Consider the following 24,388-nt stretch of genomic DNA (forward strand, 5'->3'; position numbering starts at 1 on the left):
ATTTTTTGTGAAAATGACTTTTCTAAAACAAAATAGCAGCGTGAAGACATACATTGTTTTGCATTTTTAGCAAATCTCTAGTGTTTGGCTTGATAGAAGATAGCTGGATTCTCACGTGCTTCTGCAGTCAGCCCTTTGTGATATCACATACTTTATAATAAAACCTCTGGGAAACTCCGCTGTATACTTAGGAGAAGGTGAGGATGATAAAAAAGCAAATAAAATAATATCTTTTGACCTCACAGACCATCAAAGGGGTCTTAAGAACCCTTAGGGGTCCCTGAGTAACACTTTGAGAATCCCTGCTCTAGGCCTTAGTATCTGATAGCAGTATAGGGGTTTAACTAAATGGTCTTTGAAGGCTAACCTTTATTTAACCTTTCTTAGATAGTATCCATTATTTCCCACTCTTATCATAAAGTGTTAAGTGAATGTTAGGCATGAGGTACTTGACTTCTGTTGTTGTCGGTGTTAGCTGCCCTTGAGTTGCTTCCAACTCACTGTGACCCATGTGTCAGAGTAGAGCTGTGATCTGTGGGGTTTTCAAGGCTGTGACCTTTCAGAAGCAGGGCCTCTGGGTGGGTTCCAACTGTCAGCCTTTTGCTTGTGGTCAAGGGCTTAACCATTTGCTCCACCCAGGGACTCCTAAGTGTTAAGTGAATGTATAGGTAAGATCAGAAGTACCAGCATAAATGCTCTTTAAGGCAGGAGTGAACCACACCTAGCATAGAGTTAACTATCTAGTAATACAAAAGCAGTAACACTAAATTTAATGAAGTTGTAGAAGTCATATCCTGAGCATACTAATGGTTTTGACATTAGATTTTCTGAATGCATTTTTAAAAAGTTGTTATTGGTGTTTTATCTTTGAAATTTGAACAACAGAAAATAATGGATTGAGATTCTTGTGATATATTTCTAATTTGGAAACCCTGGTGGCATAGTGGTTTAAGAGGTACAGGTGCGAACTGAAAGGTCATCGGTTCGAATTCACCAGCCACTCCTTAGAAACCCTATGGGGCAGTTCTACTCTGTCCTATAGGGTCGCTGTGTGTTGGAATCAACTCAACGGGCAGTGGGTTTTTTTTTTTTTTTTTTTTTTTTCCCCATTTCTAATTTAGGGAGTATCAGAATATCAGTGTTGCTGCTGACTCATTTCGGGAAGCTCAGAATAGCAAGGTGATTTATATGGTGTTTACAAAATACTCATTAAGAGCACTGTGATTTAGAACAGATGATTTAACCCCCCCTCTCTTTTCTCATTTATAAAATTGAGTGGATGGTATTCCCGTTTACCCCAGAGTTTCAAGGATTATGTAAGATTATGTATGTTAATGTACTTTAAGCTATGTAAACACTATTACCTTTGTTTTGTTTTTTGGAAGTACACATCACTTTTGAATTGTACAATAAAAAACTCTTTCTTTGTATCTCTTTCTGTCAGATAATTTTTCCGTAAAGCTCAGAGCTATCAACTTAGACTGTTTTCAGAATTATTTTGGGTAATCGAAGGAAGTGGAAGTCTTTTCCTCTGGACTCTTGTGGCCATAAAGTAATCAAACTAGTTTGATTAAGCTACATGGGAAACAAGTCTCTCTGCCTTTTTATCCTCCTGCGTCACCCTACTTTTTTGATCAGTTGGCTTAAAAAATTGATTAGACTCATAGTTTTCTAAATACTTCATAACGAGCCTATCATCATATGATGTTAGGAATCAAAGAGGCCATAAAGGACGTCTGCTTCAATCCATCTTATTTTTACAGAAGAGACTGATGCCAAGAGAATCCAAGCTATATTCTTAAGGTCTTTTAAGTGGTACATTGGTTCTCAGCCTTGGCTGAACTTTGGAACCACCTGTAAAGTTTTTAAAGGTACCCTGGTGGTACAGTGGTTATGCACGCTCCGCTGCTAACTGAAAGATTGGCAGTTGGAACCTACCAGCTACCACTCATCTGGAAAAATACATGGCAGTCTGCTTCCATAAAGATTCTGGCCTAGGAAAGCCTGTGGGGCAATTCTACTTTGTCGTATGGGGTTGCCATGAGTTGGAATTGACTAGATGGCAACAGGTTTGTTCATTTTTCGTTTGGTAAAGCTTTTTAAAAATAGTGATGTTCTGGCCTTGCCCTAATAGATTCTGTTTTAATTGGTCTTCATGAAGCCCGCCTCCCCTAGGTGATTATAAGGAAACATTACGACACTTAGAGTGAGTCATTTGCTTTTTAATATTTACATTTAGCTTCTAACATTGAAGTAGTCTTATTATTACTTTCTTACTCTGTGAGAAATAAACTCATAAACTTGATAGTGAGACTCAAAACTTTTTTATGTTGAAACCTTTGTTTTAAATAAATTTATTAAGTGAACAATTCACTTTTTTTTTTTAACGATGTATATGTAACAGATAGGGTAAAACAAAATTTACACCTGTCACACCTAATAATATGGATGAGCAGTGAGTCTTTTTGTATATATTGGGAGACATGATCTTTGAGTTTTGAGAAACATTAATAATTAAAATGTAGAAAAATATTTTATCTTGCATCATTTTTTCAGGTCCTGGTTTGTCATTTTTTTGCTTAGACTTTTTGAAGAAATGTATTTCTCTTACAGGTGAAAGCACTGAAGGAGAAGATTGAATCTGAAAAGGGGAAAGATGCCTTTCCGGTAGCAGGCCAGAAATTAATTTATGCGGGTATGAATTAAATATTGAAGTTAACATGCTGTTTTCTTGCTTACCATGCCATTGTTTTCATTTTAGAAATGGTTACCTTGAGATTTCTAGTGTGTACAAATTGATTGTGTCAGAAACATTATTGTATAGATACATACAGTGAAAGAGCAGTCATTTGAATATGATCTTAATATTCAGTCTTCTCTTTATTCACATTTATCGTATAGATTTTTCCTTTCAGCAGTCTTAGTTTTGTTTGGTCTTATAGTCATCACATAACCGGATTTTGTGTTTTTATTTGATCTGAGCATCTGTCTTAAGTACCAAAATTGAAGAATATGGAAAGTCTTGTATGTCAGAAAACACTGTAAATAAATGATGGGAGGAAAGGTAATCAGATTATATAAAGAGCTTTTAGAAATCAATAAGAAGAAGATGACTCAGTTAAAAAGCAACAAAGGCTATTAACTGGAAATTGCAAATTTAACTAGCCTCACTAGTAACCAGGAAAATGTATGTTGAAAATAGACTTGATACTCAAATTTTGTGGGGAAAATTTTCTTTGTTCTTCAAAGAAAATACTAAACACGACTCATTGGCGCTGTCAATAATTTGGGTCTTTGATTTCCCATGAATTGTCTTTTCTTGGATAGAGATTTTGTAGTATTTTCTTAACTGAATTGGTTTAGAGGACTGAGCCAGTTTCCTCTAAACACTGGCGTGGTAATTCAACCCCACCGTTTTTATAGGTCAGGAATCAGAAATTTTAAAGAGACAGGTAGATGGCACCCATTGCCGTCACGTCAATTCTGACTCGTAGCGACAGAGTAGAACTGCCTCATGGAGCTTCCAAGGAGTGCCTGGTGGATTCAGACAGCCAACCTTTTGGTTAGCAGCGGTAGCTCTTAACCACTGTGCTACTAGGGTTTCCAGGTAGATGGTAGCAGGCATAAAACTAGAATTCCCAAGTCTTAGTCCTAGCCTATTTTCTCATTCCTATACAGAGTACAGATTCTTTGTTCCTCTGTCTTAATGCTTGCAGCACTTGGTTTCAATAACTTTTAAAAATGGAAAGCTATGTTCAAGGAAGAAAACCAGAAAGAATCCTGACCTAACATTTGACCTTCAGCATGACCAAGGTCTTGTGCACTCCTTTGTGCCTTCCTCAGTTCTATACTAATTTTACTTTCCTTGGGTACTGAGTCCTTTTCTGAAGTCCTTTTTACTGTGAATATCTCACCTTCATACTTTTAAGAAATTGTTTTGAGTATCTATATGCATATATATGTTTGCCATCTTTTAGTCAAATGCTTATGTCTTTTTAACCAACCATATTTCCATTTCATGTTTTTCTTTATCTTCATCTATTGGTTCAGATTTTTCTTTGGGGAAAGAATTGATAGAATCACAGTGGTGATTGATTAATAGAAAATTGTTTTAACTTCAGTTATGTTTATGTGTAAGACAAAAATTACGATGCCTTAAATAACACCTTTCTCAATATATTAGGCAAAATCCTCAATGATGATACTGCTCTCAAAGAATATAAAATTGATGAGAAGAACTTTGTGGTGGTTATGGTGACAAAAGTAAGTTCCATCCTCATTCTCTACATATTTATGTATGCATGTGAGTCTTTAGTTAGAAAACAAAGATCTCAAATCCAACCTTTATACCTTTAAGTGAACACAGTTTATACACATGCATAGAGATACGCACTTACCTGCAATTAATGCCTTTAAGAATTTTCCTTGAGTCAACCGTACAATTAATAATTTTGTATATTTGTAGTTTTAATGTAACTTTTAAGTAGATTAAAACTGATTGAGTAAAATCTCATGTTAAGAATTGGTAGATTTTGAGTAGTAAAATCACTAATTATATAATTATTAGTCAATGGTGATGGTTAGAAATTGAATAAATGTTTTTTATTTTATAGTTTTTAGTAAGGGTTCTTTAAAGGATTTTCCTAAATTATGTACTAGATCCAACAGACTCCTCAGTGCAGAAAAGTCATATAGCCTCAGAATTTTCAGTGGTATTTCTTCGTGGATGCGATAGATTTTTAGCAACTACAAAAAGGAAAAGGCAGCTAAAGAAATGTCAGAATGATTACTCTGAGTATGTTTTAAATATGAGGAGCTTCTTTGTAATTTATTCAGTTAAATATATTTGGGACAGTACATACAAGTGAAAAATTTACTCTAAAGCAGAGAATGAATGAGTTCTCTTAAGAGGCATTGTTTTAAAGGTACTTATTCATGCAGTCTGACTCTGTGGCAGCTAACAACAACAGCAACCATCTCACGGAGACTTAGGACAAATGGAGGAGTAGTGCTGTTCATGATTACAATCTTTAGGACTGAATTGTCAGTCTCAGAATAATGTTACATGTAACACTGGATAACTGAAACCAGTTCATCAAAGGCTTAAGGTAGAATGTTTTGTTTTTCTAAGTCACAGAGTGTTTGGTAATAAGTAATAGAAAGTTGAGTTGATCAAATTTTAATCAGTGCATACAGTGGTACTCAGAAGCAAAAAGTCACTGAACAGTTTACATATATCAGACTTGAATTTTTTTTTAATCAATTAAGAGTTATATTGATTTTGCTATATTTAAGCACTTACTCATTAAATGTTGAACTTTAAGTATAGAGGAACAGAATCAGGTGAAGAAGTCTTTTCCCATCTGTTTTTATGATACATAGCACATAATGGAAAAGGCGACAGCCGTACATTTGGGTATGTTTCATTGTTGACCTTATTTTCTTTAGTATTGCAATAATTGACTATTGAGAACATAGTTAAGAATTAAAGAGAATAGGTCTCAGAATAGATTCTTAAATTTGAGGACTAGATACTCAGGACCCATTTATTCATATTTTACTTAGGATCCTAATGATATTCATGGCTGTTTTATTTTGAAGATAATAGTCATTAGGTGGGGTCGAGTCAATGCAAGCTGATGGCGGCACTGTGTAAAAAGAATGAAACCGTGCTTGATCCTGTGCCATCCTCACAGTCCTTGCTATGTTTGAGCCTATTGTTGCGGCAACTGTGTCAATCCATCTTGTTGAGGTTCTTCCTCTTTTTTGCTGACCCTCACTGTACTCAGTATGATGTCCTTTTCCAGGAACTGGTTCTAAAACAGATTTGTTTGTTCTTCTGGCAGTCAATGATATATTCAATATTCTTTGCCACACCATAATTAAGAGTCATCAGTTCTTCGGTCTTCCTTATTCATTGTCCAACTTTCACATGCGTACAAGGTGATACAAAATACCATGGCTTGGGTTAGGTGCATCTTAGTCCTCAAAGTGACATCTTTGCTTATTTAACACTTTAAAGAGGTCATTAGCAACAGATTTTGCCCAGTGCAATATGTCCTTTGATTTCTTAACTGCTGCTTCCATGGGCCTTGATTGTGGATCCAAGTTAATGAGTCTTATGCCAATCCCGATGCTGCGTTCTTCGTATAGTCTAGCTTCTTGAATTACTTGCTCAGCATATGGATTGAATAAGTATAGTGAAAGAATACAACCCCGATGCACACCTTTCCTGATTTTAAACTATGTAGTATCCCCTTGTTCTGTCTGAATGACTGCCTTTTGGTCTGGGTACAGGTCCTGCACGAGCGCAATTAAGTGTCCTGAATTTCCCATTCTTCGCTATGTTGTCCATAATTTGTTATGATCCACACAGTTGAATGCCTTTGCATAGTCAGTAAAACACGGGGTAAACATCTTTCTGGTATTCTCTGCTCTCAGCCAAGATACAGCTGACATCAGCAGTGATATCCCTCGCTTTATGTCCTCTTCTGAATCCAGCCTGAATTTCTGGCAGTTCCCTGTTGATGTATTGTTGCAACCATTTTTTAATTATCTTCAGCAAAATTTTACTTACGTATGATGTTAATGATATTGTTTGATAATTTTTGCATTTTGTTGGATCATCTTTTTTTGGAGTGGGCACAAATATGAATCTCTTCAGTTAGTTGGCCAGGTAGCTGTCTTCCAAATTTCTTGGCGTAATCAAGTGAGCACTTCCGGAGTTGCAGCCGTTTGCTGAAATATCTTAACTGGTATTCTGTCAATTCTTGGAGCCTTGTTTTTTACCAGTGCCTTCAGCACAGCTTGAATCTCTTAATTCTGCGGGTTTTTCAAATCAGATGCTACCCCATGAAATGGCTGAACATCGACCAATTCTTTTTGTTACAGTAACTCCTTGTATTCCTCCCATCTTCTTTTGTTGCTTCCTTCATCACTGAATATTTTGCCCATAGAATTCCTCAATATTGCAGCTCGAGGCTTGAGTTTTTTCTTCAGTTCTTTCCGCTGGAGAAATGCTGAATGTGTTCTTCCATTTTGGTTTTCTTTCTCCAGGTCTTTGCACATTTCATTATAATATACTTTGTCTTCTGGAACCCCCCTTTGAAATCTTCTGCCCAGCTCTTTTACTTCATCATTTTTTCCTTTCACTTTAACCAGTCTCCATGCAAGAGCAAGTTTCAGAGCCTCTTCTGAAATCCATTTTGGTCTTTTTTTTTTTTTCCTTGTATTTTTAAAGACCTTTTACTTTCTTCACGCATGATGTGTTTGATGTCATCCCAGAATTTATCTGATCTTCGGTCATTAGTGTTCACTGTATCAAATCTATTCTTGAGATGGCCTCTAAATTCAGATGGGATATAATCAGGATCGTACTTTGGCTCTCATGGACTTGTTTTAATTTTCTTCAGCTTCAGCTTGAACTTGCGTGTGAGCAGTTGATGGTCTGTTCCACAGTCGGCCAATAGCCTTGTTCTGACTGATGATATTGAGCTCCTCTATCATCTCTTTCAACAAATGTATTCTGTTTGATTCCTGTGTATTCCATCTGGTGAGGTCCACATGTATTAAAAAAAAAAATAGTCACCGTTTATATTGTCAGTAAAAAGGTCCGTCCAATGAATAATAGGTCATTGGTCTTGCAAAATTCTATCATGCACTCTGCCGTGTTGTTTCTATCACCAAGGCCATATTTCCCAGCTACTAATCTTTTTTCTGACTTTCACATTCCAGTCACCAGTAATTATCTGTGCATTTTGATTGCATGTTTGATCCATTTCAGACTGGAGAAGTTGGTAAAAATCTTCAATTTCTTCATCTTTGGTATTAGTGGTTGGAGTATAAATTGAGTTGGAGAGCAATAGTAGTATTAACTGAGTCTTCCTTGTTAGGCATATGGATATTATCCTGTCACTGACAGCATTGTACTTCAGGATAGATCTTAAAATGTTCTTTTTGACAATGAATGTGACTCTGTTCCTCTTCAATTTGTCATTCCCAGCATAGTAGACCGTATGATTGTCAGGTTCAAAATGGCCAGTACCAGTCCATTTCAGCTCGCTGATAGAAGCGTTCCATTTCATTATTGACAACTTCCAATTTTTCTGGATTCTTACTTCATACATTCTGTGTTCTGAGTATTAATGGATGTTTGCAGCTGTTTCTTCTCATTTTGAGTTGTGCCACACCAGCAAATGAAGGTCTTGAAAGCTTTACTCCATCCACATTGTTAATGTCGACTCTTACTTTGAAGAGGCAGCTCTTCTGCAGTCATATTTTGAGTGCCTTTCAACCTGAGTAGCACATCTTCCAACACTGTATCAGACAGTGTTCCACTACTAATCTTAAGGTTTCCACTGACCAATTTTATTAGAAGTCTATTGCCAGGCCCTTCTTCCTAGTCTGTCTTAGTCTGGAAACTCTGCTGAAACGTGTCTACCCTGGGTGACCCTGCTCTTATTTGAAATACCAGTGACACAGCTTTAGCATTCATTGTCAAAGAGAATATTTCAAGATCTATCCTGAAGCACACCACTGTCAGTGATAGGGTAATATCTGTATACCTACAAGGAAGACCAGTACACCTACATGCAAAGACAACAAGCCACCACAGTGCAACAAGTTGATAGATGAGTAGTGGAAGATAAAGTAGAGACCAGTAATTAGAAGGGGAAGGGACCTGCTACAATTAGGCACTATGGAAGCAAGGAGAAATGACCTTACTGCAAAGAAGAGCCAGGAGAAACTTAATATCAAAGCCAAGCAGAAAAACTTCAAAAAGCTGAGTGGCTGGTATCATTTAGCCCATTGTGACATCAGAGACCTTGAGGCCATGGAATGTTACAATGTAATATTGATCAGAAGTAATTAACGAAATATTAAATGGATATATTGCATTTAAAAATATTTTATTAGATTGGTTATGATAAAGTTTGGGTGTTTAAAAATCTAAATCTTCACATGTATGAATCTCCAGTTGACAATGACACATCATCTGAGGATTACAGCTCACTGGACTTGAACAATATTAATAATCTGCAGGACATTATATTGGCAGTTAAGAAGGATACAGAGCTTGATACAAGAGCCTTAGAATAGAGAAACCAACTCAAAACCACTTTTTTGGAGTTGATTCCAGCTCATAGTGACCCTATAGGGCAAGGCATAACTGTCCCATAGGGTTTCCAAGGCTGTAAGTCTTTGTGGAAACAGACTGCCACGTCTTTCTTCTGCGGAGCAGCTGGTGGGTTAGAACCACTGACCTTTTGGTGGACAGCCAAGGGCTTTAACCACTGTGCCACAAGGCAGTTCCCTTAGAGTTGGGAAAGGAAGGACTAAATGCCACTAGTATTTTTAAAAGCCCCTTCTGCCCTCTTCACCCCCCAGCACTCCCCACCTTCTTTTCCCAGTGCACTCTCTACTAACTTATATTGAACGAGACACTAGGCAGCTTGTCGCTTTTAGTTTTTGTTTTTTTAATACTTGAGGCAAATCGTGTTGAATTTTAATCCCATCTTTCATCAAACAGTCACCTTTCTTTAGAAAGATTAGAAGCTGAACAGTTAGTGTTAGGAATCCATCTTAGGAGTAGAATAAAACTCATATGATTTTATACATATGTAATTGCTTTTTGCTCTGTGGGAACCTTTATGACTCTGCTGTTCTAGTTCAGAAAGTGCTGAGCATGTGGTTAGAACTTTATTTGGCCTACATATATATATATCTCTGTCCTATCTCAAAATGTTATGTTCACCTCTTGTACTGTTGGCTTGTAGTCAGTATTGGAATTCTTCTCCCCCTTTTGGTACAGCAGAATATTTGGCATGTTCCTTAATTCAGTTTATAGTACATTTCAAGGAAATTATTTTGGTAATACTTTTAAGTGACAATAGATATTTTAAATTTATAACCAAGGAACTTAAATTATAAATAAAAAACTATTTGGAAAAATTGTGGTTCTTTTCTTTGCATATGCATTTTGTGTATTTACATATGTTCTCATTTGAACGCATTTTAAGTTACAACTTTGTATTAGTGTTTTGTTTGTAGCATCCTATAACTGTCTAGTCTGAGGGAATAATTGAGTACTTTATCATAATTCATTATTTGCTTTTTAATGTGTTTAGCCCAAAGCAGTGACAACACCAGCACCAGCTACACCTCAGCAATCAAATCCTGCCACCACTGCTGCAGTTAGTTCCTCTACAGCAGCAGCTGTGGCACAGGCCCCAGCACCTACCCCTGCTTTGGCTCCCACTTCCACACCTACATCCATCACTCCAGCATCAACAACAGCATCTTCTGAACCTGCACCTGCTAGTGCAACTCAACAAGAGAAACCCACAGAAAAACCAACAGAAACACCAGTGGCTGCTAGTCCAACCTCAACGGACAGGTAAGAACTGGATTTTAGAAAATTGTATCTCAAAACATCTTTGTAACAAGAACTTCATGCATGTATTTATTTTGATTATTGTTTTGATCAAACTGACTTTCTACTATGTTAAGCTTTTTTTCAGTTTTGTGCTCTCAAACGTTTGCCTGTGTTTATAGGTATAAATTTCCATAATCCAGATTTCTGTACGTCTTGATTGGTTTTTTGGGGGGTGGTGTCATAGTCCTTATCTGTGTAGAAAAGTTAGGAAATGCAAATGATCAAAAAGAACAAGAATTCTAAAATAACTTGATGTTTATCCCAGTCATTATTTATATTTGATCTTTATAATTATTTTTGACCATTGTCATACATATCATAAACATCCTTCCATGTCAGTAAGTATTTCTAGTTGCCACGTAGTTTTCCATTGTGTTTGGTTCTTAAATTTGTTAGTTCTGTAACTTCAGCCAAGTAATTGACTTTTTGGGGTTTTTTCACTCATCTGTAAAGTGTGGATAACAATAAAACCTATCTCATAGAGCTGTTTTAAAGGTTTAATGAAATAATAAGTGTAAAGATGTAAAGTAGCACATGGCACACAGTAAGTGCTAAGTATTAGCTATTGTTAATGTTTCACATAATAGCTTATGTTAGACGTGTGGGTTGTTTTCATTTTTCGCTGTTAACAGGTATCTGTTTGAGAAGCCCTAGTATCCAGTATTACGGGCTGTTAAAATATGTGAAGCTTAAGTATACTAAATGAACGTGGTTTCAAGGCTTTCATGTTATTGAGTTTAAAAAGCAAGCTGCAATACCTTTACTCTTAACAGTAAAGTTTAAAAGGAATTTTTAAAACCAACGTATGAAATAGTGCAGATTGTTCTCTAGGAAAAAAGTAATGGGGGGGGTGCTAGTCTACTGGATGCTAAAATGTATTATACACTATAATGAATTAAACAATTTAGAATTGCACATATTACAAAGAGTACTCAGTGAAATAGTAGTTTAGAAATAGACCCAAATAGGTACAAGACCTTAATGTAAGATAAAGATGTCATTTCGGACCACCAGCTGAAAAATGGTGGCGGTATAAATGCCTAACCATCTTCTGAGGGGAAAGAGATGGATCTCTCGTACCTCGAGCTCAGAAAAGTAAATTCTAGATGGACAAAGATTTAATGTGAAAATTAAGCTGCAAGTAGTGGGAAAACATGGGAGAAAATAAGAAAATCTTAGTTTGGTGAACTTCTTCCTAAGCAAGATAGCCAAAAAAGTTATAGAGATTAATATATTTGACTTCAGAAAGCATTTAAAAGCTGGGAACCACACTGAAGATTTCCTCAGTAAGAGCTTGATTTTGTGCATTAGGTGGAATACTGGGCATCTGTGGAAACACATGAAGTAGGTCTGATTGTGCTTACAAATAATAATTGTTAGTTATAAGTTGCTATTCTTTTAAATACAAGCTGGTAGTAGTGGTTGTCTCTAGATAAGGGGATCTTGGTCAGGAGAGTGACTTAGTTTTTCTGTATATTGTTCTTTTGAAATTCTGCCTTCTTTGTGTGTTAACTTTACTATCTAGTTAACAAAGCAACTTAAAAATTATACCAGGATTATTTTGATTGTAATAATCATTGGATTCTTACTACTCCAGGCAGTTTGCTAATAAGCACTTGACAAGCCGTAAGCCTACCTACAGTGGTATGGGCTATATGGATACTATCATTGACCTCATTGTATTGATGAAGGAAACTGAGGCTTAGAAAGTTTTGGTAATTTATGAATTCAAACTTGTGTTCCTTTGCTCTTGATCTGCTACAGTGCTTTCTCAGTACTGAAGTCAAATATGTTTATGTTTTTAAAATTGGGGCAGAAGGGCTCGTGTGTATGTTTTAGTTTAAACTGCTAACTACTACTTTTACCACTTTTGTAAATGTCAATTTATTTTTCTTAGGCCTGCTCTTCATGGCCTTTCATTATCTTGTCTACTTTTTTCCAAGCCTCATGTTCTGAAATTCCCCAACAGAAATTTAGTCCTTTTATACAGTCTACCTTAGGTTAGAACTTGAATTTATCCTACCTCTGTACTTTTCCTTATGCTGTGTTCCTTTGACTTGAATGTCTTCCTCTTTTAATTTCCTTGTTCAAAACTTATCAACAAGACTGAACTAAAATTCCACTATATAAAGACTTCTAGTCTTTTCCAGCCTACTTTGATTTAATTAAAATAAATTCTATTAAGGGTGATAGCAAAAAATTGGAAATAGGTAGTGGTGATGGATGTACAGCATGATGAATGTAATGTCACTGAATTGTAAATGTAAAGAATTTTGAAGTAGCAAATATTTTGTTATATTTATTTTTACTGCAATTTAAAAAAATCAAAGAATCTCTTCATAAATTGGACAGTTACGAAACTTTAATGTAAATTCTACATTTTGAAGTGTGATTTTCTAAAAACCTTTTACAGTACATCAGGAGATTCTTCTCGGTCAAACCTTTTCGAAGATGCAACAAGTGCACTTGGTAAGTATGCACTCTACCTCGTTATTACCTTATAAGAGTTAGGTAAGAGGTTTAAGTTTCATTTGTGTGATCATGAAAATGTATTTTCATAGTTTATTATAATTGAGCTACAAAATGATTGATTTCAATAATAATTATGAATGGGTATATGCCCCTAGGTGGTGTAAACGATTTGTGCTCAGCTGCTAACCCAAAGGTTGGTAGTTCGAACCCACCCAGCAGTGCTGCAAAAGAAAGGCCTGGCTATCTGCCCCCATAAAGATTGCCATCAAGAAAACCCGATGGAGCACTTTTACTCTGTAGCACATGGGGTTGCCATGAGTCAGAATCAACTCTGTGGCAATGGGTTAACATGTTACTAAATAACCCAACCCAGTGCCGTCGAGTCGATTCCGACTCATAGCGACCCTATATTATTAATATTTTACCTATTGAACCGTTTAAAACTCAATACTAGAGTTAAGCACATTCCCTTCTTTAAAGCAAATGATTTTCTGTTTTCCAAATGCAAATTTTAAATGAGGTCTTAACAAGTGTTGATTTGTATACAGACTTACAAAGCGTCCTTGAAATGGGTGTAACATTTTACTAGATCTGCTTCGCACTTATCTTTGTTCACCTCTGGCCTTCGTTTCCAACTTGTGGTCCTATAAGTGCCCATCTCCATCTGGTTTGCTTGTATTGTACTTGCAGCAAAATATTCTTTTTATCCCAACTTTTAATTTTATCTATTGAATGAGGTTTTTCCATCTCTTCCTCCCCTGTCAAAATAAATCAGGTTCCTCCACCCCATTTTCCCATGGTAGTATCTCTGGTAGGATTCCCATTGTGCCTGCTAATGGAGTGGGAAGAAGCAGGGAGGTAGAAGCCGGGAGGGGCTGGGAACAGCAGCTTCAGCGGGGTGGAGTGTAGGCTTTACATGTTCATATTTCCTAGAGCAGCCATTCTCTATGTTTTGGTCTCGGGATTACCTTTGCTCTTTAACGTACCCAGTCTCGGTTGATACCCTCCTCCTTTAAGTTTTATTTGTTTGGCCTCTGTGACACCATTTTTTTCCTGACTGATAACCTCTGATTATTCAAGTTTTCTACTACTTTTTTTTTTAACCTGCTCCTTCAACATACAGGGTGGTTCTGCTCTAGGCCATAGTTCAGAGTTCATAACAATGGGAGTGGCAATTACCTGTATACTAGAAGGATTCCCAAAATTTTAACTCCAGTAGAGATGTCTCTGAGCTCCTAGACTCATTCTTTAAACTCCCAGCTGGAAAACCTACAACCTCCACAAACTCGTTAGGCTCCAAATTGACTCATCTTTTATTTCGTCATTTGATTCTTTTGTTCCCTTCCTTACTTACACCATCATCAGCTCTTACAAATTGGCACCATCCTTGACTCCTCTGCCTCTCTTGGCCCTGTGAGCCAGTGAGCTATTGATTCTCTTTCCTGAAGTCTCTGGAACGTTTTCCACCGCGGCTTAATTCGGGTCCTTGCCTCATTGTTACTGTAGCATTATCCTTTTCTAACTAGTCTCTTCCCTGCCAGAGTGGACTTTCTACAAGGCAGATCTAATGGAGTTGTTATTAGTTTCTTTAATAGTTTCTTACGACCTAGAAGATAAATTCAAGATAAGATTCTTGATCCCTAACTCTCTAGCCTCATTAGCTCTGTCTCTTATCCATTGTACCTAGTTTTTCATTATCATTTGCCTTCATGTTGTTCAGATCTAAAAGTATCATTCTGCTCGTAGGCATTTCTTTTTGAGTTTTTATAACTTGATTAGTTAAGAAACTTGGTTTTAGAAGGCATAGTGTAATAATTAGGAATTGGGGCTCTGAAGCCTGATGGCCTGTGTTTATATCTTTAGCACCATGGTTTACCAGCCATTGAGAACTTGAGCAACTTACGAATCTAAGCCTCAGCCTCATCCTCTTTAAAAGGAAATGAAAATAAATCTATCTCACAGAGGTTTCGTGAGAATTAAATGAGAAACACCAAATTAAAATAGTATAATCTCAGTACTATAAAACTATATTACCTGATTGTGTATGGGGGAACTACTGAAAAGCATGTTACCACTTGAGTGGCTTTGTGCTATAATTATTATATCGATGAGTAATTAATAAAAATACATTAAAACGTACTTTATGAATTAGGAACCCACCAAAAAACCCACTACCGTCAAGTTGATTCCAACTCATGGCGACCCTACGAATTAGGAAAGAAAAGGTCGTTACCCTTTTTCAAATGTCTGCATTTGAACAAGGTATCAAATGCAGAATTTGCTCATGAGATTTTGGTTTTATAGCTACTTTCATAGCTATTGGATACCTTTATTATTGAAAATTCTGCAGAAATACCTAATTTATTCAAAATATTGTGCATCAGCTGTGTTTTAGGGACACAACGATAGGGACTAACACATTCCCTTGCATAGTTGAACCTCACATTTAAGTGGCAGAAAGAAGAATGAATTAAATAAATTGCAAATCATGACAAATGATCTTAAGAAAACACATGAAGAATGGAGAGGGGAGAAGACTACCTAGGGTGGTTAGGTAAAATCTCTCTGAGACTGTAACTTTAATTGACAGCTGGAGCACATGAAGGAACTAGCCATCCAGAGAAGGCTGGCACATGTAAAGACTGTAGCAGAAAAATATATGACTTGTTCAAGTAACCAGGAGAAAACCCAGGAGTGTAGTTGGTGTGTGGTGGATGGAGACTGTTGAGGCCTGGAAGTCTAAAATGAGATGTAGTTTTCAACACTTTAAAGAGGTCCTTTGCAGCAAATTTGCCCAATACAAGGTGTCGTTTGATTTCTTGACTGCTGCTTCCATGGCTGTTGATTGTGGATCCAAGTAAAGTGAAATCCTTGACACTTCAGTCTTTTTCTTGGTTTATCATGATGTTGCTTATTGGTCCAGTTGTGAGGATTTTTGTTTTCTTTATGTTGAGGTGTAATCCATACTGAAGGCTGTGGTCTTTGATTGTCATCGGTAAGTGTTTCAAGTCCTCTTCACTTTCAGCAAGCAAGGTTGTGTCATCTGCATAACCCAGGTTGTTAGCGAGTCTTCCGTCCATTCCTGATGCCCCCATTCATAGAGTCCAGCTTCTCAGATTATTTGCTCAGCATACAGATTGAATAAATATGGTGAGAGGATACAATGTATTAATTTTCTAATGCTGCTGTAATAAATTATCAGAAACTTAGTGGTTAAAAACTTACTATCTTGTAGTTCCGTAGATTAGAAGTATGACATGTGTCTCACTGGGCTAAAATCCATGGAATTAGCAGGGCTGTATTCCTTTAGGAAGACTCTAAGGAGCACTGGTGGTGCAGTGGTTAAGCACTTGGCTGCTAACTGAAAGGTCAGCAGTTCCGTGGGAGAAATAATGTGACAGTCTGCTTCCATAAAGATTTACGGCCTTGGAAACTCGGGGGGGGCAATTCTACTCTGTCCTGTAGGATTACTATGAGTTGGAATTAACTAGATGGCAATGAGTTTTTTACAGGAGAATCTGTTTCCTTGACCTTTCCGGTTTCTAGAGGCTGCCCACTTTCCTTTGCTAGTGGGCCCCCTTCTTCCATCTCTCACCTTGCTACCTATCCTCACATCCATTTCTCTAACCCTTTTTCATCCCTCTTCTGCTTTTTAAGGACCCTTGGTCCTAACTGAATGATCCAGGATAATTGCCCTCTCTTAAAGTCAGTTGATTAGCAACCTTAATTTTATCTGCAGCCTTAATTTCTCTTTGCCATGTAACTTAACATACTTACGGATTCCAGAGATTAGGGCGTGGGCATCTTTGGGTGGGCTGTTACTCTGTCAGCCACATACATGTTGTAATTTATACTGTTGGTCATCCTTATACTCCTAGCACTATAGTGCCTGAACTGTTGTATACATATATACATTCAAGATCTATGTGGAGAATTTTATTTATTAAATGTCCCTTTTCTCCCCACTTTTTTTTTTTTTTTAGTGACAGGGCAGTCCTACGAGAATATGGTAACTGAGATCATGTCAATGGGTTATGAACGAGAGCAAGTGATTGCAGCCCTAAGGGCCAGTTTCAACAACCCTGACAGAGCAGTGGAGTATCTTTTAATGGTAAGAAGCATATTTCATTTTTCTTTATTCTAATTGTTTAAGAGCAATAGTTCAAAGGAACAAAAATTTTAAAGTTTTCATCAGTTAATTTTTGGAAGTAAATCACCAGGCCTTTCTTCCTGGTCTGTCTGAGTCTAGAAGTCACCATGGGTGGCTCTGCTAGTACTTGGAACACCAGTGATGTAGCTTTCAGCAGCATAGCAACATGCAAGTCACCACTGTAAGACAAACTGAGAGACTGAGTGGTAGTTACCCGAACTTGAATTAGCAGACTCTCTCAGAAACATTGTTTCCAGTCCTGGAATGATACCAGATGCAGGCAGCCGTTACCCTGCTTTCATTATCCATCATTCCTTATATTGTTCTTTGGCTTCTGGTTTATTGTAAAGTGGGAGAATATACCATCTAGTCAAATGTAGTGTTTCCTTCTTCATTCTCTTCCTTCTAGAATCTATAAGAATTTGATAAAGACTATTTTTTAATAGGAGCAGAGGGAAGTGTTGTAAATCATGTCCATCAAAATAGTGTCCTGAAAGTGTTAGTGCAGTTTTAAGCTAAAATAACTTCTGAAGATAAATGATACACATTTGCTTAAAGCATCACTCGAAAGTTTATTTAAATTTCTTTTGTGTCTTTTTAGTTTTATAAGTTTTGAATAATTTTAATTTTACTTTTTTGTATGCAGCATTTTCTGGATGACACTTTCTCAGACCCATGAATTAGTAGAGGGATCCTTCTGTTTGGCCACTGGTCACCTGATCTGTCTCCATTAGACTTTGTCTTTTCAGGGTCATTTCAAAACTGTCATATATGCATCAGCACCTCTGGATGATCTTAAGGCTAGAGTTACAAATGCAATTTTTCACTGAGCGGCAGCTCACAAAAGTTTCTATGAAATAAAAAAATCAACTAGAGTTAATGTGGCACAAAATGCATGATTATGTTGAATTTTAATAAGATGTATCAATATTTTAAAATTTTAAATGACTGACCTTTTAAATATTGAACATTATTAACTTAATGCAAGGTTAGGATCTTGCCCCAGGTACTTTGGAGTTACCTGTAACATGTGTTGCTATAGAAACATTTCATGACTTATATTTTAAATTGCAAAACCCCTTTATACCTTAGAGCTGTATTGTCTAGTAAGGTAGCCACTAGTCACAAGTAACTACTTAGATTATTTAAAATTTAATAAAAGAAAACTAAAAATTCAGTTTCTTAGTAACACTAGCCACATTTCAAGTTCTCAGTAGCTATATATGGGCAGCACACATGTGGAGCATTTCCAGGATTGTGAAGCGGTCTGTTGGACAGCACTGCCTTATATTGTTGCAGTGTGGGTTCTTTTACCCTCAGGCCATTTGCAACCTAATTTGAATACTTGCAGCTTTCTTAGTAACTCTATGTATTTTATTTAGATGTTTTCAATATGCACTTTTTTTCCTTCTTTTTTTTAATTCTACTTAGCTAGCTTAGGACAAACTAACTTCTCATTAAACAGTACACATATTGTTTTATGACATTGGTTAGTAACCACATGACATGTCAACACTCTCCCTTCTAAACCTTGGGTTCCCTATTACCAGCTTTCCTGTCCCCTCCTGCCTTCTAGTCCTTGCCCCTGGGCTAGTGTACCCCTTTAGTCTCATTTTGTTTTATGGGATTGTCTGATCTTTGGATGAAGGGTGAACTTCAGGAGTGACTTCATTACTGAGCCAAAAGGGTGTCCAGGGCCATACTGTCGGGGTTTCTCCAGTCTCTGTCAGGCCAGTAAGTCTGGTATTTTTTTTGTGGTAACTTTAACTTTTTTTTTAATTAACTTTTATTAAGCTTCAAGTGAACGTTTACAAATCCAATCAGTCTGTCACATATAAGTTTACATACATCTCACTCCCTACTCCCACTTGCTCTCCCCCTCTTGAGTCAGCCCTTTCAGTCTCTCCTTTCGTGACAATTTTGCCGGCTTCCCTCTCTCTCTATCCTCCCATCCCCCCTCCAGACAAGAGTTGCCAACACAATCTCAAGTGGGTAACTTTAACTTTTAATTGAAGCAGGCAACTATTTGTTGCTTTTAGAAATTAGACAGGGTTATTAAATGGACTAATAAATCTTTTATTCTATATAATATTTAATGAACTTTGATGGAATATTTTAAAGCTTGGAAATTATGTTATAGGGAATCCCTGGAGATAGAGAAAGTCAGGCTGTGGTTGATCCCCCTCAAGCAGCTAGTACTGGGACGCCTCAGTCTTCAGCAGTGGCTGCAGCTGCAGCAACTACGACAGCAACAACTACAACAACAAGTTCTGGAGGTAAAGTAGAGTTTTCTCAGTGGGGAAGAAATGGTCCTGAATTTTTAGTGTTAACTAATCTTCTTTACTGGGATGAGGTTAATTCCTGAAGCATATTAATAACACCTAAGATAATGTTAGAGAGGGGCCCAAAAGAAACTTTGCCAAGAAAGGTATCCTTTGTTCATAATGTTATAAACATCACTGCTACTGTTTTTGGCAAAGGATGAATTCTGTGTAGCTTAATCTAAGGAAAGGTGCTCCCCAGGTTGCGTTTAGTGTTAAACTATGAAGCCATTCAGAATGGTTTGCTCGCCTTGTTTCTTCTTTAGCACCCTATAAATGTCACAAAGTATGTATGATTTTAAAGCCAGAAGGATCATAGTGGTTATTATTACAGACAAGGAAATAAAATCCAAGAGGTTTAAAATCTTGTATCTAGATGTGAGACTAAAACTTGAATCCAGGTCTCCTTACTGGTCAACACCCACACTTCCATTGTCAAAGGTTTGACTACAGAGTAAAGCCTAGAGCCCATGGGCAGGCCAGGAATTACATAGAATTTCCTTCATTCTATCTGTGTATATTGATAAAATAAGTTAAACTGTTATCTTTGAAGAGGCTATTCCTTCATGCATTTCTGAGTTCTAACTATAAAAGTTGTCGGGTCTGGGTGACAAAAGTCCCTAAGCCCTTTGTATGGAAAGAGGAGACAGTAGCTTTGGTGTCAGATTTGGTGTGCTTTCCCATTCAGCACTTAATTGGGTAACTTAGTTTCCAAGTCTCATTTTCTTCATCTATAAAATTAGTGTTATACAAAGAAGAAAAAACATTCATGTGCTGTGGTCATTTTCATTTGAACAATTGTCTTCCTGAATAATAAATGACAGCGTGTAAATTCTCATTACTCATAACCATAAACACAATATTTGGTTTCCTTAACATAACCAGACAAGCAACTATACCCCAAAAAGTCAGAAGTTATGTCTTATGTTTTATTGGGCATTATTAATATTTGTTATTGTAAAGGGATCTTTGACTAAAGATGTTTGAATGTCTTAGTCCTAGATTGTCTTACAGCTAACTTACCTGAAGTTTTTTACAGATCACAAATGTTTAAATTTCATTAAAAAGTCTTTTTTCTAATGATAAGTGTTTATATTAATAAAAATCCTCCTGATCTGCAAAGCCAAACTCTTAAGTGTTAAACTTCTTTTTCTGACTTGTTTGGTTTAGAAATTCTCAGGAATTTTAGCTTAGATTCTTTTCTTTGATGGTGTTTGGTTGTATTATAAAATAAGTGGGTTTCTTATTATTGTTAAGTTCTGGTATGTATTTTTCTGAGGAACTTTTGAGGAACAGGAACAACTGATAGTACATTTTATTTTGATAGAGTACATACAGGGCACAAGCTCTGATACTGGTAATATTGAACGGCCAAGACAATTGTAAGGAAGATTGGTTCTTCCACTGCGCTGCACTCTCCAAGAGCCTTTGCTGATAGGAATAACTTCTCTGGTATTAGATTTGCAAGTTGGTGCATCTTGAAGGTTTTGTAATAATTTACTTCCTATACATACATCTGAGAACTCAAATCATAATTTTTACTTGCCAGTGTTTGCTTTCTAAATGTATGATTTAACCAACTGTTTATATATGTAATTACTAGTTGTATTTTTTAAAATATTCATATGTATTTTTAGGACATCCCCTTGAATTTTTACGAAATCAACCACAGTTTCAACAGATGAGACAAATTATTCAACAGAATCCTTCCCTGCTTCCAGCATTGCTACAACAGATAGGTCGAGAGAATCCTCAATTACTGCAGGTGACTTTTTAATCAGTGTTGATTTTGAAAGTGGTCTTAAAGTGTATCACGTTGTGAAGAAGTTCATCACCTCCCCCCCCCCGCCCCCAACTTGGTGTAAACCGTTCTCCCATACCGCGTTCAGGAGAATTTTATGCTGTGGGTATCCCCCCCCCCCCCCCGCCCCCCAACTTGATGTAAACCGTTCTCCCACACCGCGTTCAGGAGAATTTTATGCTGTGGGTGTCCCCCTCGCCCCCCCCACCCCAGCCAACTTGGTGTAAACTGTTCTCCCACACCGCGTTCAGGAGAATTTTATGCTGTGGGTGCCCCCCGCCCCACCAACTTGGTGTAAACCGTTCTCCCACACCGCGTTCAGGAGAATTTTATGCTGTGGGTGTCCCCCGCCTCCCCGAGCCAACTTGGTGTAAACTGTTCTCCCACACCGCGTTCAGGAGAATTTTATGCTGTGGGTGCCCCCCGCCCCACCAACTTGCTGTAAACCGTTCTCCCACACCGCGTTCAGGCGAATTTTATCCTATGGGTGTCCCTGCCCCTGCCCCACCAACTTGGTGTAAACCGTTCTCCCACACCGCGTTCAGGAGAATTTTATGCTGTGGGTGTCCCCCTCCCCCCCACCCCAGCCAACTTGGTGTAAACCGTTCTCCCACACCACGTTCAGGAGAATTTTATGCTGTGGGTGTCCCCCCCGCCCCCCGCCCCACCAACTTGGTGTAAACTGTTCTCCCGCAGGGCGTTCAGGAGAATTTTATGCTGTGGGTGCCCCCCGCCCCACCAACTTGGTGTAAACCGTTCTCCCACACCGAGTTCAGGAGAATTTTATGCTGTGGGTGCCCCCCTGCCCCACCAACTTGGTGTAAACCGTTCTCCCACACCACGTTCGGAATTTTATGCTGTGGGTGTATTAATAAGAACTGGGTGGTGGATGGAGATTGGGTTAATTTGACGTGTTCAGATAGTGAGTTTGTTTCCCTCTTGGAGATTCCCAGTGCACGCTAACATACTAAACGGTCTGAGAAGCTCTGTAACAAAGTCTGTTTAATTTTTTAATTCACTTTTTTCCAGTTTATTGTGAGTGGAGTACTGCCTCTTAGAAAACATAGCTATCAGTTTATAGTCCCTAAGTGGTCTTTTTCCCACATTTTTTGTTGTTATAAAAATATATATAATACAACATTTTTCAGGTGTAAAGTTTAGTAATATCAATTAAATTATGCTGTGCAACAAATTTGGCAACCATTATAAGTGATGGTTGCCAAAGAAGTCTTTTTTTACATTAATGGGGTGCAGGAGAGCATTTGTCAGTTTTCTTAATCCATTACCATTTACCTTATTCAAAAGTACTGAGTTTCTTTAGTTATCTGTAAGAAATTACATCCATCTAGAAACTGAATAATCCAGAATCACTCTAAAATATTGCATTTGCAAAGTTAAAGCTTTTCCTCTTATTTGTGGGGTTATGTTCCTGAAGATACTTTTTATCAATGTGTTATTTTTCTCTGTCCTTCAAATCACCACAGCAAATTAGCCAACACCAGGAGCATTTTATTCAGATGTTAAATGAACCAGTTCAAGAAGCTGGTGGTCAAGGAGGAGGGGGTGGAGGTGGCAGCGGAGGAATTGCAGAAGCTGGAAGCGGTCATATGAACTATATTCAAGTAACGCCTCAGGAAAAAGAAGCTATAGAAAGGGTGAGTTTAAGTAAAACTAAAAATTCAGTTCAATAGCCCCACTAGCCATATTTCAGGTGCTCAGTATCACATGGGCCTAGTGGCTACTGTATTGGACAGCAGAGATACAAGGCACTTCTGTCATCAAAGATAGTTCTATTAGAAGAGCCAAATAGAGCATTGCCCGAGGAGTTGCAATAAAGACAGTCTCTTCTCAGTTCTGCTCCCCAGTTTTGTCCTTCGTGAAGCCAAGGGACTAGCAGTAAGTACCAGTCTGTCATGAAATAGGTGTTAATATCTGGAGAAACTAAGAGTTTCATTGATGTTTTAAAATTTGATAAGAAAAAATTGATCTTAAAGCATATACCCAATTCTAGATTATACCAGTTTTTTATATTTCAAATTTTAACAAGAATTATGTACAATAAACATTAGAACCTCTTTCCATCCTTCTCAGGTTGGTGAATGGAGATTGTGACACTGCAGTAACCTAGTTTTTATAACACTGAGACTTGTTCATTTTCTCTGGACCCCATTGTCAATATTTGTAAAAAGAGAATCATAGTTTCATGTTTATGCCCTGTTTTATCTTGCAAAATATTTTCTGAGATGAAAAGCAAATAAGGTGCACTTTAACTTAACACTTAGGAAATCATCCAGAAAATAATATGTTATTGTTTATGATATTGATGAGTGCTCAATGTTTATGTGTTTTAAAAATAGATATATCATGGTGATGTTTTGACCCCTCAAATAACAAATGAGTACTGGACACTCGTCTGAATTGTTGTATAACAGCTATTTTTCTTTTGAGATTCGGGTTTTAAATTCTTGATTTCTGTGTTGGAGATCTTCTTGTTGTTGTTGCTTGTGCTTTTGGTGTCGTATCACAGAAACGGTTCCCTAAAACAACAAAGTAACAAAGGTTTACTCCTGTGTACTCTGCAAAGAGCTGTGTAGTTTTAGATCTGTGATCTATTTTGGGTTAATTTCTGTATATGGTGTGAGGTGTAGGGGTCCAGCTTCCTTCTTTGGCATGGGGATATCCACCTGTGCTATTCTTAGTCCATTGAATTGTCTTGGCATCCTTGTTGAAAATCAGTTGACCATAAGCGTGAAGGCTTATTTCTGGGCTCTCAATTCTAGTCCATTATTCTGTATGTTTATCTTTATGGCAGTACAACACTGTCTTGATTATTGTGGCTTTGTTGTAGTAAGTTTTGAAGTCAGGAATCGTGAGTGCTCCAACTTCGTTCTTTTTCAAAACTGTTTTGACTATTCTAGGTCCCTTGTATTTCTGTAGGGAACCCTGCTGGTGCAGTGGTGAAAGCTCTTGGCTGCTAACCAAAAAAAAGGTTAGCGGTTTGAACCCGCCATCCACTCTGTAGGAAGAAATATGTGGCAGTCTGCTTCTGTAAAGATTTACAGTCTTGGAAGCGCCACGGGGCAGTTCTGCTCTGTCTTATAGGGTTGCTGTGAGTTGGAATTGGTGCCACAGCAGTGGGATTGATTCTTTTTTGGTTTTGTATTTGTATATCAATTTTAGAGTCAGCTTGTCCAATTTCTGCAAAAAAG

The 24,388-nt window shown here is 37.4% G+C and overlaps 1 protein-coding gene across 1 annotated transcript in view; it reads left to right on the forward strand.

The window, feature by feature from the left end:
• The window catches only part of RAD23B (RAD23 homolog B, nucleotide excision repair protein), a 45,620-nt gene that overhangs the window by 16,524 nt on the left and 4,708 nt on the right, over nucleotides 1-24,388 (forward strand). The window contains exons 2-9 of the mRNA XM_049895497.1: nucleotides 2,614-2,695; nucleotides 4,184-4,263; nucleotides 10,128-10,396; nucleotides 12,849-12,904; nucleotides 16,891-17,018; nucleotides 19,198-19,333; nucleotides 21,016-21,143; nucleotides 22,664-22,834. Coding sequence (XP_049751454.1) covers nucleotides 2,614-2,695; nucleotides 4,184-4,263; nucleotides 10,128-10,396; nucleotides 12,849-12,904; nucleotides 16,891-17,018; nucleotides 19,198-19,333; nucleotides 21,016-21,143; nucleotides 22,664-22,834 — 1,050 coding nt within the window. The remainder of the gene's footprint in view (nucleotides 1-2,613; nucleotides 2,696-4,183; nucleotides 4,264-10,127; nucleotides 10,397-12,848; nucleotides 12,905-16,890; nucleotides 17,019-19,197; nucleotides 19,334-21,015; nucleotides 21,144-22,663; nucleotides 22,835-24,388) is intronic.

Source organism: Elephas maximus, chromosome 9 (genome assembly GCF_024166365.1).
Source record: "Elephas maximus indicus isolate mEleMax1 chromosome 9, mEleMax1 primary haplotype, whole genome shotgun sequence".
Taxonomy (NCBI): Eukaryota; Metazoa; Chordata; class Mammalia; order Proboscidea; family Elephantidae; genus Elephas; species Elephas maximus.